Source organism: Melanotaenia boesemani, chromosome 12, assembly GCF_017639745.1.
Source record: "Melanotaenia boesemani isolate fMelBoe1 chromosome 12, fMelBoe1.pri, whole genome shotgun sequence".
NCBI lineage: Eukaryota > Metazoa > Chordata > Actinopteri > Atheriniformes > Melanotaeniidae > Melanotaenia > Melanotaenia boesemani.
This window is the reverse complement of record NC_055693.1, coordinates 3,448,425-3,460,645: the sequence shown is the minus strand read 5'-3', so window position 1 is coordinate 3,460,645 and position 12,221 is coordinate 3,448,425. Positions and strand designations below refer to the sequence as shown.

The following is a 12,221-nucleotide window of genomic DNA, read 5'->3' as shown; positions in this document are numbered from 1 at the left end:
AGTTCTGAGTTTCCCTGACTGTTCGCTGTGTGGCGGTTTATCGCCCACTGACTTTGTTATGTTATTCTATATTTTACAGTTTTGAATCAATCGCAATCATCTTCAGAACCTCCCGACTCTAATGTGTGACATCAAACACTTTATCTGGCCCTCAAAATTATTCTGAAATTTTCTCCCTCTTCTGTCACACCCAAAATTTTTCCTGAACACACATAAATTATACATCAAAACGTAGGCATTTTCCCGGCTTCAGTCTGATGTTACCATCATTGCTACAGGCCTCACGCTTTCCTGTCAAACTGCCTCAGAGCACCGCCACTCTCTGCTCCTTTAACTTTCATTGTTTTTTCTTAGCTTTCCTCCTAAACTCAGGAGGAGAGGGGTGTTTTTTAAACTCGTCATAAAAACTACACAGAGGACAGCAGAAGGACAAAAGTGTGTTCTGTGTTCAGCAGACGCTGTCGCTCACAGTCCACGAATGACTTTGATCTGAAGGATGCACCGAGCCATAAATCAACTGACACAATCATGACTTTCTGTCCCTGTTTGAGTGACTCATCAGGCAGAGAATGTCTCTGTTGTCATAGCAACGCCAAGGCCCTGTTGTCGTAGCAACATGTCAAATAGCAGGTGCAGCTGTATGTTAAACACTGGAATTACAAACATTCCTCATGTTTTGCTTTTTTATAAATGAAAATGAACTGATTGGCCTGTTTTTTAATTCCATCCATCAACCTCATTAATCCGTTTTAATCATCACTGGTTTAAACCGATTTAACTGGTTCTGTTTTTTTCTTTTTAAGTAAATGATATTCGGGTGGAACAGAACATACTGAAAGAAGCCTTTTAGAGCCGTCACTTCCTGATCTTACAGAAGTGAAAGTGCTTGAAGCGCATCGGTTTAATAACATGAACACAAACAGCTCTCCACTCACAGCAGCCTCTCCATGGCCTTCTTCTCGCCGTTTTCCTCTCGGAGCTGATCCAGAGAGCTGTGGTGCCAGCCCAGCGGCGTGAACAGCATCTCTTTGGCCTTTTCCTCCACACGCCGGTTGAACAGAGACTCTGCAGGGTTAGGTCTGATTATCTACTCAGGTTGTTCACTGTGGTTAAATCAATGAGGAAGTGCAGAGTTCCTACCTTTGATGAAGGCGTCACTGATGACGATGTTCTGTCCTCCATCCTCAGAGACGAGAATTTCTGCTGAAAAAGTCGAGATGGTTGCTGAAGAGTCTTTAAGAGCCTCTGATCATGGTCCAACAGGGACTGAATTATAACAGCTTATAAAATGATTCTTTAAAAGCTTAAATCTGAACTTTTGATTAGAAAATAAAGGCTGCTTTCTTGTCACTAAGGGAACAATGAGGGCAGCAGTCCACATCCTGATGATTAGGACATATTGATAAAGCAAAGACAATGACACAAAGCACACCAGCAAATCAACAGCCGAGGTTTGACCTTAACCCTCAATCCAGATTCTGCTGGGACGGAGGACAGCTGCTGAGTCAAGACTGCCCAGAAACACTGATGAACTGAAATAGTAGTAGGAAGGGCTTGTCCTTAAATTCCTCCTCACTGCTGTGAGCAGCTACAGGAAACATCTGATGGAGGTTGTTTCTGCTGTAAGAGGAGCTCCTCTGGAGCTTAGAGGAAGACTAGAGCACATTTTATGAGTAATCAGTGCTGAAATATCTTGTTGCAACATGTTGCATGTGGTCACATCTACCTTTCTGCTCAGCAGCAGGTGGCACGTGTGGATATTTGGACTGCTTCTTGATGTGGAAATTCACATTGTTCTGCTCCATGTTGAGGTTGATGGAGGCCGCAGAGTCGCTGTCCACTGCTGACTGGAAGCTGCTGACCGACGTCCTCTTGCTGGGGCTGGCAGAGTCTGGGGCCAGACAGAGGTTTGACCATCAAAAACCAAACCCAACATGGCCTCAGAGGTAAAGACAAAAAGGTCAGACGTGAGTTACGTACTGGGCATGGTGTACTCGTTCTCATCTGCAAGCTGCTCCGTGTCGCTGTCATCAAACTTGATGTCCTTGAACCAGGACGGTTCTGAATGTCCCTCGATGGAGTTGACGCTGTCGCTGTCTGGAGACGGCGTTTCTGAGAACTCTGTACTCTACAGAACAGACAGGGAGGAGTTGATGTCAGCACATTTCCCTTCATTCAGGTGCTCAATCACTGAAGCTGCGACTGAAATGACCTTTCTGTGTTATCAAAGAACCCAGAGGAATCAATCAATATCAACATGTGATGCGTCAGCGTGTGAAGAGACAGAAAGAATGAAAGCAGCATCCTGAAGGCATTTCGTTTCTGCGTGGGTGCACGGGGAAGACGGGTCTCACCTGGAGGGGGCGGTAGAGAGCGTACTCGTCCCTGAACAGCTGATCGTGGTGCGTGACACAGTCCAGCCAGCGACCGTCCACTAATGCCTGACCTATTGCAATCGCCTGGGCCCTGTAACACACACACAGTGAATCTAACACACACACACACACAGTAGCTGGAAACACAAAGTTGTCCGTTTTCATCCATTTCTGGTTCAGTTTAAAAATGAACTCAAGAATAAAAATACTGAAACCATTTAACAAAACACAAACCCTGATCCAACCTATACCACCAGAACCCTGATCCAACCCATACCACCAGAACCCTGATCCAACCTATACCACCAGAACCCTGATCCAACCCATACCACCAGAACCCTGATCCAACCTATACCACCAGAACCCTGATCCAACCCATACCACCAGAACCCTGATCCAACCCATACCACCAGAACCCTGATCCAACCTATACCACCAGAACCCTGATCCAACCCATACCACCAGAACCCTGATCCAACCTATACCACCAGAACCCTGATCCAACCCATACCACCAGAACCCTGATCCAACCTATACCACCAGAACCCTGATCCAACTTCTACCATCACAGAACAGTGATCCAGAGGCCTGCATCTCATCAGCTTTTAGCTCTAGCTGCTTTCTAGCAGCTGGAAAGTGATGCAAACAAAAACCAAAGTAATTTCTGTTCTGATCCAGTGAGAGGATACCTGGTGGAGATGGTGCCATTTCTCAACAGCCAGTTGACGAGCTCCTTTCCCACAATGCAGTTGGGGTACGTCCTCAGCCAGTATCTGTGGTCCTGGAACTCCATCCCTGTGTTGTTGTGGCAGATTTTTTTCCACAGGTCCTTCAGCTGAGACGAATCCTGCAACAAACACAGAGTCTGGATTATGAAACAGGTGAGATATGGAGGGAACTGCAATGAAAATGACCCTAAAATTAGTTATAGGTAATGAAGAGAGCAGGCACCAGCAGGATCTTCCTTTCCTCCTCACTATGATCCACCTTGGTGCCGCTCTTGGTCCCGGACATGGCTCGGCTGGTCGGAGGGCTGACTGAGCTGTCGTAGGAAGGAACCAGGGAGGATCCGGATCGGTCCAGAGACAGGTTGGTCACGCTGGCAGACCTGAGAGAAAGAAGCGTGGACCTGTCACACTGCTGGCTTCAGAAAACGCTGTCAGCAAAGTCATTTTTTTACTGATACTCTTGCTGCAAATGCTTCACAGTCTAAAAATTATTTTAAAAAAAAGTCACCTCTCTTTCTAAGCATTATTTTACAGCTGTGTCAGTGGGTTGCCTTTAGCTTCAGGTAAATGTGGAAAAATATAAAAAATTAAAATTAAAATTAATTCAGAAAGAATTTCATTTTAACAGTTAAAAGATAAATCAGAGATGGAAACGGGAAATGTGAGGATCTGGATGGATAGTCTCTGGAAGACAGTGGAGATCTGTGATGTAGAGGAAAGAGCCGAAACTCTTCCATCCAAAACTTAAAATCAAACATGTCATTGTTAAACTGAGTGTAGCTTCCAAACCGAAGCGGAGACGGACTGACCTCTTCCTTGCCGGTGACTTCCCCACGTCTTCTTGCAGCGCTGTGAGTCTTGACGCGAGGCCGCTGCTCTGAGGCTCCTGGTGAATCATGCTAACATACACATTTCAGTTTAAAACTCCCTCTGTGTCATCTTCACACTTCTTCTCAAATGTATGATCGGTGAATCTGAGCATGCAGAAAACTATCTCTTCACCGAGCTCGAGAGCATTAGCCTTTAAAGCTGACACAGATGTGGGAAAAAAATGAATAAAACAAACAGCGAGACTCACTTCTTTCTCATCCCAATAGGAGTTTTTCTATGCGAACAAGAGAGAGAGAGGAAACACAGTTTCTTTGAGGAAGTTGATAGAGAAAATAAGCAGGAAGCACAATGATTCATAACAAAGGCGCAGAGTTATGGGATGCATGCATTATAGAGCCACGGTTAACTCTGTTCAGTGTCTGACTAGAGAAATCAATCAAACGAAGAGGCAGAGGATCAGACCAAACAGCCACGCTTGACTCAAATCAGACCATCAGGTTACAAACTGCAAACCTAAGTCACAGTTTCTTTGTGTTCCACATCATGGCTGCTCTCAGGGTGCAGGATTTATTCATGCGGTGCAGAAACCAAACATTTCAAAAGCTTAACCCAAAATAAAAGATGCCACATGTCCAGTTGAGATTTTATTCTGAAGGTCTGTACAGGAAATGCAGCACATCATCATCAAAACTTTGACTTGTGGAGGAACTGGTGATGGCGATGATGATGCATCTACTGACATTAAAATCTGGGTATTTAAATGTAAAGTGTGGACAGACAGGCAATGGAAAGTGTGAATGGATGGTGGCTGTGAATGGTCAAAATTCTTCCAGACAAACACGTTTTCATTTGTAAGAGGATCTAATTAACAATAACTGCACTTTAGCTAACTACTTCAACGTAGTTTACATGTGTACTGTCTTCTTCTATGGTGCTTGACGTTACTTATCACATGCAGGTTTAAAGCTTCACACAGAGTTGTTTGTCCATTTAGAGACACCGTAGTAAATATGGAGGCACAAATACAGCAGCTGCATGTATGTGGACCCACAGCAAGTGAATATAAATGGTTAATTCTAAGAGAATAAAAACATGACAGTTGTTTTAGTAAAGTGATTAGAAACACAGTTTTTAACAATATTTTAAATTTTCCTGTCACTGATCTTTGATTTTGTTGCTGCTGCACCTTTAAGCTGTTGATGTGGGTAACAGCGTTCCGGAGGAAAATATCAAAGCCGCTACTGCCACCTACTGGCCAACAGAAGTATCATCATAAAAAATTTATTTAAAAGTGGACTTTTACCGTCATTCATCGTCATGCTGTTTTAGTCTTTTTTTCAGCACTCTGGTGAGCCGATTTGTTTTTAAAGTGCTTTAGAAACAAAAAGGTATATAAAACAAAGGTTATTTCTGCAAGGCTTAAACAATTATTCTCACCTTGCTGAACATACTTACAACATTTTTAAATTCATAGTGAATCACAATATCAAAATTGATTGTAAATTTGTTAAACTTTATTTTACAGAATGTAGAGTAACTGTTACCATCCATTATTTGGGAGTTAATGTAAATAAAAGTCTTAAAAAAATCACATCAAACTATGAAATAGTCTAATAAAACTGAAACAGTGTGTTTGTCCTTGTTTCTCTGTGGACTTCTGTGCCAAATTAAACTCGGCTCTGTTACAATATTTGAATGATTTTTACCCAAAAGATAAACTACCCAGCATCCTGTCACCCAACACTTCCTGACTGGATATCGAAGGGTTTGCTGAAAAGGTGGCATCTTCTTAGGATAAGCTTGAAATCACACAGTCAGAAAGAAGGAGGAGGTGGGAAAATACACAAGTGCAGACAAGGCTGGACTGTCTCCATCATGAGCAAAAATCAAGACTTCTAACTGAATAAATCCAACAGCAAAGAAAGTGTGAAACACACAGACAGAGGAGCAGGAAGGGAGTCATGCAATCTCTTTTTGCTTCATTTTGGGCAAAATGAAACCACAAATCTTTAAAAGTGATGACACAGTTTAGACTTGAGTGTACAGGATTTAACTTTAAACTTAAAAGTGTGTTTCTGTGTCTTCACCTCTGCCAGGTCAGGTCTTCCTCCAGGAAGATGTTCCTGCTGGCCTTGCGGCCTCCCACCGGTGTTCGTGGCTCGCTGGGCTCCAACACACACACAGAGCAGGGGGAGTCCGACAAGGCGCTCAGGTCCTCGCCGATGGAGCCCGAGTCTGCCGAGTGAGCGTAGCTTAGCGCCAGTTTGCGGCAGTATGTGCAAGCCCTCAGATCTCCTGCATGAAGGATGAAATACCTCGCAGTCAGCAGGAAGTTCCCACTGAACTTCTGCACCTGGTTTTAGGAAGCTTAACTCAGATGAAGCCGATTTGTAAAGGGCTTTCCCAGAAATGTTTCAGCCATGTTTGATAGATGGAAAAATGTAGAAGAAACTAAAGTTAAATGGATTTTGTCATTTTACACATAAAAAAAACAAATCTAAATCTAATGTTTGATAAATGGATCAATGATCAAATATTTTTAAACATTTTTCTAATTATATGTTGGCCGATTAGCCACAAAATGATAAAAGCCTTCACAATATAAACAAAAACGTGTAAATAAAAGCTCTTATCTGAACTGAATCTCCTACCCGTGTAGCCCATGAACTTCCCGGGGATCTCCTGGTTGCAGCAGCGGCTGCAGAAGATCTGGCCGCACAGTCTGCAGTGGTGTCGACGGCGGAAGGTGGTGAACTTCTCGTTGCAGTCGTAGCACTCCTTACACTGGCTGTCAGGCATCCAGTACTGCTTCAGATCGCTGTCCTGATGGTGGATAATGACCACAGGAAGCTGCTGAGAGTCTGATCACAGTTTAAACATGTGTTGTGCCTTGATGCAACCCCCAATGCTGTTTCTCTATCAAGACACTGAGCCCAGGCATCCAACCAGGAGGGCTGTCAGCTACAACTGTAGTAAGTTCTCCAGAAACAGGTAACAAACAACAGACTTGAACCAAGTGTAAAACCAGTTTACAAATAGTCTGACACCAACCCCTAAACCAGTGCGATACCAGTCAGAAAACAGCCTGCGTGTAAAAGATGGAAGTATCCTCCAGGTCTGAAAAGTGAAGCCAGTGAGAAACCACTGACAGCCGCTGGGTGATGGCTCCGAAACACCTACGGTCCTGTTTGAAAAACCTGATCTTACTCCCAAGAATATGCAGATCATTATAGTTTTCACTCCTGATCAATTATTTTAAAAAATGATGTTTCAATGATTGACAATGAAATGAAACTAAAGAAATTGGAACGAATGATGCCTGGTGGAGACAGGCTGCTTGTGAGAAAGAGCCAAAGGTTTCTGTTATGTGTTGACAAAACACTGGTTCTTCCCAAGTTCCTACTTTTAAACAATACTAGTAATTAGTAATAAACACGAGACCTAAAAATGAATAAACAGATAAATATTTAAAAAATTCTTCATTCCTTATTCATTTTATTTTTATTTAACCAGGGAAAATGGGATACCTGGCTGAAGCAGCTGCCGCTATAAATAAATTAAAAATCAAATAAATTAGATAAAAATAACAATATTTATAAAATAAAATAAAATAAAAAGCTCCTCCCCCAAAAAGAACAAGATGATCAAGTCAAACTCCAGCGTTACATCAGCTGACAAACTAAGGGTGGACATCACAACTAGATCCATCTTTTAAACGCAGAATGTCTGAATACAGAGTACAGGACCAGAACCACAGAGGTCACAGAGTCCGTTTCAGGAAAATGAAACAGATCGCCTCCACATAAGAACTGGTTCGAGTTCTGTAAGATGTTTGAATGACCCACCTGTGTGCAGGTGGACCTGCGGTCGGAGAACTGTGGCTGTTTTAAAGGCAAAGTACAAATTAAAATTCTAATTATATATTTTTACATTTTATATAAAGTTCAGACATAAACCAGTAACTCTGGTTAGTTTTCTTTTGTAATCAGGTGTAAATCAGTGTAAAAAAAGGCCATTAACTACAAAAAGGCAGCAATGTTACAACAGATAAAAGTGCTTTAACTGTGTGATAACGTTACATAAACCATCTATGCTGAAGTTCCTGCTGCTTGTTTAGCTGTCAAAATACAAGTCAAAATAGAAGCCGAGGCCCTGGAACACGAAGAGGATTTTTATAAATATTAAAATATTAATATTAAAGACACAAAAAGTGAAATAAAGACAACATGATTGCGTAAGTCAAAGGACTTCCTGTTGGATGAAGTACCTGGCTTTTTCCCTCCATGATTTCCTTCAGCCTCTTCAGTGCAGTGCGAAGCTGCACAGCAGTGCGAGGGTCATGATTGCTCAGAGGAACATCTGATTTCCTGTTGCCATCTACAAACGTGCACATAAACGCAACACAAATGAGCACAACAAAGGACAACATGCACTTCATAGATAAAATATGTGCTGCTGCGTTGTCAAGATGCGTCGACACAATGCACTTCAACCTCGTAAGAATTTCATTAGAGGAAAAAACATGAAAAAATAACAAATGAAGCAATCAATTAAAAAAAAAAGAAAAAGCAGGTATAAAAGTTAGCTTTAAAACTGCACCAAACACAATTCCATTATTAGTACCTGGGTGAAAACAGGGCAAACCAAAGGCCAATAGAAAGCACTTCATTGTAAATGCAAACATCAAACACATTTCCATGCAAACACACACTCACACACACACACACTTCTGTTTGAATCTATCTGAATTATTAGTAAAGCTAAAAGCATCTTTAGTAAATCACACAGTGCAGAGGAGCCCTCACCTGGCCAATCCACTGGAATCAGAAAAGACATGAGAACGATGTTACAGTCTGAACACGATCCTTCTGTCTCTGAACTGCAGCCTCGGCTGGTTTAAATCTTTTTCTCTGTGTCGTCTCTTTTGATACGATTTATTAGTTCCTCAAACATTTAGTTGGGATTGTTGCAGCCTAGAAAGTTACAACTTAGTTCTCCAGGATCATTAAACTCTTTGGATGTTTCTGCCTTTTGTTTTCCTTCCCGGTCCAGATGATCCTACACTGCTTCAATAATGCTGAGGTCCGGGTTCTGGAGAGGATCCGTCCCTCCATCAGACCCGTCGAGGTTCGGGTTCTGGGGAGGATCCGTCCCTCCATCAGACCCGTCGAGGTCCGGGTTCTGGGGAGGATTTGTCCCTCCATCAGACCCGTCGAGGTCCGGGTTCTGGAGAGGATCCGTCCCTCCATCAGACCCGTCGAGGTCCGGGTTCTGGAGAGGATCCGTCCCTCCATCAGACCCGTCAAGGTCCGGGTTCTGGAGAGGATCCGTCCTTCCATCAGACCCGTCAAGGTCCGGGTTCTGGGGAGGATTTGTCCCTGCATCAGACTCATCGAGGTCCGGGTTCTGGGGAGGATCCGTCCCTCCATCAGACCCGACGAGGTCCAGGTTCTGGGGAGGATTTGTCCCTCCATCAGACCCGTCGAGGTCCGGGTTCTGGGGAGGATTTGTCCCTGCATCAGACCCATCGAGGTCCGGGTTCTGGGGAGGATCCGTCCCTCCATCAGACCCGGCGAGGTCCAGGTTCTGGGGAGGATCCATCCCTCCATCAAACCCGTCAAGGTCCGGGTTCTGGGGAGGATCTGTCCATCCATCAGACCCGTTGCCACTGATCTTCAGTCCAGTTCTTGTGTCATGTGACCTACCTCAGCCTTTTCTTCCCGTTTCCCTAATGGCTTCTTGACAGCCATGTTTCTATGGAAACCATTTCTGATGAGGCTTCGGCCAACAGTAGATGGATCAGCTGAAGGTCCAGATGCACCTCTCAGGTCCTGGTTCAGGTCTTTGCTGGATTTGTTCCCATTTCTTCACAACAGACATTCTTCTTTTGTCCTCCACGTGTCCAGTTTCTGCCTCCATGCTGAGATAAGCCACGTTTCCAGCTAACAATCACCTTGTTGCTGCTAAAATCCAGTTTTCTGTTGTCAGACTGTCTGATCTGAGCTGAGCTGTTTTTTAAAGAAATGGAACAAATGAAGTGTCTTTGTGACAGGCTGCTGGTAACAAAGAGCCTAAAGAGCTGATTTAAAACGGCTTCTTTGCTAATTTGTTATGTGTCCACACAACTCGGGTTCATCCCCTGACTTACAAACCTTTCACCTGCATGAATGATTCATAGGTCAAAGTTCTGCGGCTTGGACTGAAAATGAGGGAAAAAGCAGAAAATGTCCCAAAAAGTTTTTGAAAAACCTTCAGAAAGCTAAAGAATGATTGATCAGGACCTAGTAAAAATAAAGTCTTTATATAGAGTCCTGCAAAAGGCCTTTTGCAGTAACTAAAAATTCTAAATTGATCAAGATAAATCTTATTTTTGGATAAATAAGTGATCCTAGGGAAGAAAACCACAAAGTTGCAACAATATTTTTAGCTGAAATGTAGAATAAAGTCATAAACTGCACAATTAAAAACACAAAACACTGATATAAGACTTCTTTTCAAGCAGTAAGCCGGTTAAAAAAAAAAAATCATACAGCTTATAACAAATCTCCTTTAATCTAAATGTCATAAAAACAAGCACTGCAGTGATCGAGTGACGCAACCAACCAGTCAGGGATCGGTTGAACTGATCACCCTGTAATGTTTAGCCTAAAAACATCCAACTGTATCTGATCAAGATTAACCCTCACAGTGACAAATCAATAGTATATGTCCTTATTTTCCAACTTACAAACGTCGTTAGGCTTGATATAAATTCCCACTGGTTTTAGATTTCAGGTGCAGAAAAAGTTCATCAGCTTAAATATAATCTAATATAACATAAAAACTTTGTTAAGGATGTCAGTGGACTCATTAGGCTACCCTAACAGCGCTATCAGTGGCCTCTGATTAGTTCATTCCTTACAGAACAGAAACAAACCAGCTAACATGCTTTCTAATAATAGATGACGTAATCAAGAAATGCATGGAGATCAAATGACCCTGTTAATTTCTCTAGATATAAATATGTGTGATTCATTTCATTAGAAAAACAGAGCAAACACGCAGCAGCTTCTAACAGATTTCTAAACTAATTCCAGGACACGAGAGCCAAAGTTTAGATGAAAGATTTCCAGAGTCGAGGACGCAGCTCTTACAGCATGTCTGTGAAATGACTGCAAACTGTTCATGTGACAAACCAAAATTAAACCAAAACAGCATCATTCTGTCAGTGTGTGTGTGTGTGTGTGTTACCAGAGGCAGTGGAGGTGCGTCGTAGGTGGTCAGGATGCTGCTTCCGGTGCGTCCTGGAGCCATAAATGGAGTGGGAGGGACTGGAGGACAAGCTCCGCCTCTCTGGCTGGCGGGAGGAAGGTGGAGCTTCTGATTTCTCTGGAACTGCAGATGAAGGACGGCCCTCCTCTACACGCAAACACACCAAAACACACACACAGGTGTAAAACACAGGAGCAATTCGGGAGATTTGATGTGAAATGTTAATGTTTAGTTTCCTGACAGACACCCTGAGCTCCTTCAGGTAAAAGTTTTGTTCCCTTGGTTGTAAGAATCTTAATTCCAACTACATTCACCCATCCACACACACACAATTAAGTTAAATATAATTAAAAATTTCAATATTATCAAATAGTCTAATTAAATTAAATCAAATAAAAAAAAAAAAATAAAGTTAAATAAAAATTAAAATAAAGTATAATGAAATTAAGTTAAATTAAATCAAGCTACATAGAAAACTAACTAAATAAAGATAAAATAAAGTTTAATTTATTTTAATTACATTTTTAAACAAAACAAAATAAACTAATAAATAAAAAGTTCAAATAAAAATAGATAAAGATTCCTTTGACAAGACTGTTCTGCTATCAGTCACCTTCATATAACCAGGAAAAATATATAAAATGTCGTAATACTGAACTGAAACACTGAGGCTTTTAATTAAAGGTACAATAAACTGGGTGTTCACATGACAAATTTTAAAAAAGACATTAAATAAAATAATAATAATAAAAAAAAAAAAACATTAAATTCATGTCTGCTTCATGCACCAGCCCACGAAGCACGACTCAAAGCTTTGACCTGAAGAGCATCCCTCACCTTTGTTGTTGAAGCGAAACAGGTTGACGAACGAGCTGTAGGCAGAGCGCAGCGGAGGCTCATCCTGCTCCGGAGACAGCGGCTTGAAGTGGGTCAGGTGGGAGGGGCTGGTGGGTGAGCTGACAGGCGGCTCCACGCTCCACTCCGTCGAAGACGAGGACGAGGACTTGTCATCCGCAGCCATGTCACTGCTTCTCCT

The 12,221-nt window shown here is 42.3% G+C and overlaps 1 protein-coding gene and 1 long non-coding RNA gene across 9 annotated transcripts in view; one reads left to right on the top strand and one right to left on the bottom strand.

Moving 5' to 3' along the window:
* The window catches only part of pikfyve (phosphoinositide kinase, FYVE finger containing), a 34,126-nt gene that overhangs the window by 17,174 nt on the left and 4,731 nt on the right, over nt 1-12,221 (bottom strand). For 2 of the 8 annotated variants that reach the window (XM_042001137.1, XM_042001133.1), the window contains exons 2-17: nt 12,023-12,219; nt 11,165-11,332; nt 8,740-8,751; nt 8,202-8,311; nt 7,780-7,815; nt 6,586-6,757; nt 6,022-6,229; nt 4,182-4,208; nt 3,913-4,002; nt 3,327-3,483; nt 3,065-3,222; nt 2,355-2,466; nt 1,981-2,128; nt 1,727-1,891; nt 1,141-1,203; nt 936-1,065 (exon numbers count right to left, since the gene is read on the bottom strand). In XM_042001137.1, coding sequence (XP_041857071.1) covers nt 936-1,065; nt 1,141-1,203; nt 1,727-1,891; nt 1,981-2,128; nt 2,355-2,466; nt 3,065-3,222; nt 3,327-3,483; nt 3,913-4,002; nt 4,182-4,208; nt 6,022-6,229; nt 6,586-6,757; nt 7,780-7,815; nt 8,202-8,311; nt 8,740-8,751; nt 11,165-11,332; nt 12,023-12,206 — 1,940 coding nt within the window. In that variant the 5' untranslated portion in view covers nt 12,207-12,219. The remainder of the gene's footprint in view (nt 1-935; nt 1,066-1,140; nt 1,204-1,726; nt 1,892-1,980; nt 2,129-2,354; nt 2,467-3,064; nt 3,223-3,326; nt 3,484-3,912; nt 4,003-4,181; nt 4,209-6,021; nt 6,230-6,585; nt 6,758-7,779; nt 7,816-8,201; nt 8,312-8,739; nt 8,752-11,164; nt 11,333-12,022; nt 12,220-12,221) is intronic. The other 6 variants (XM_042001135.1, XM_042001134.1, XM_042001138.1 and 3 more) reach the window with 6 other exon arrangements.
* Nucleotides 8,910-9,617, top strand: LOC121649966. Its single transcript, XR_006012192.1, has 3 exons — nt 8,910-9,061; nt 9,242-9,286; nt 9,557-9,617. It is a non-coding gene; the product is annotated as an uncharacterized LOC121649966 (long non-coding RNA).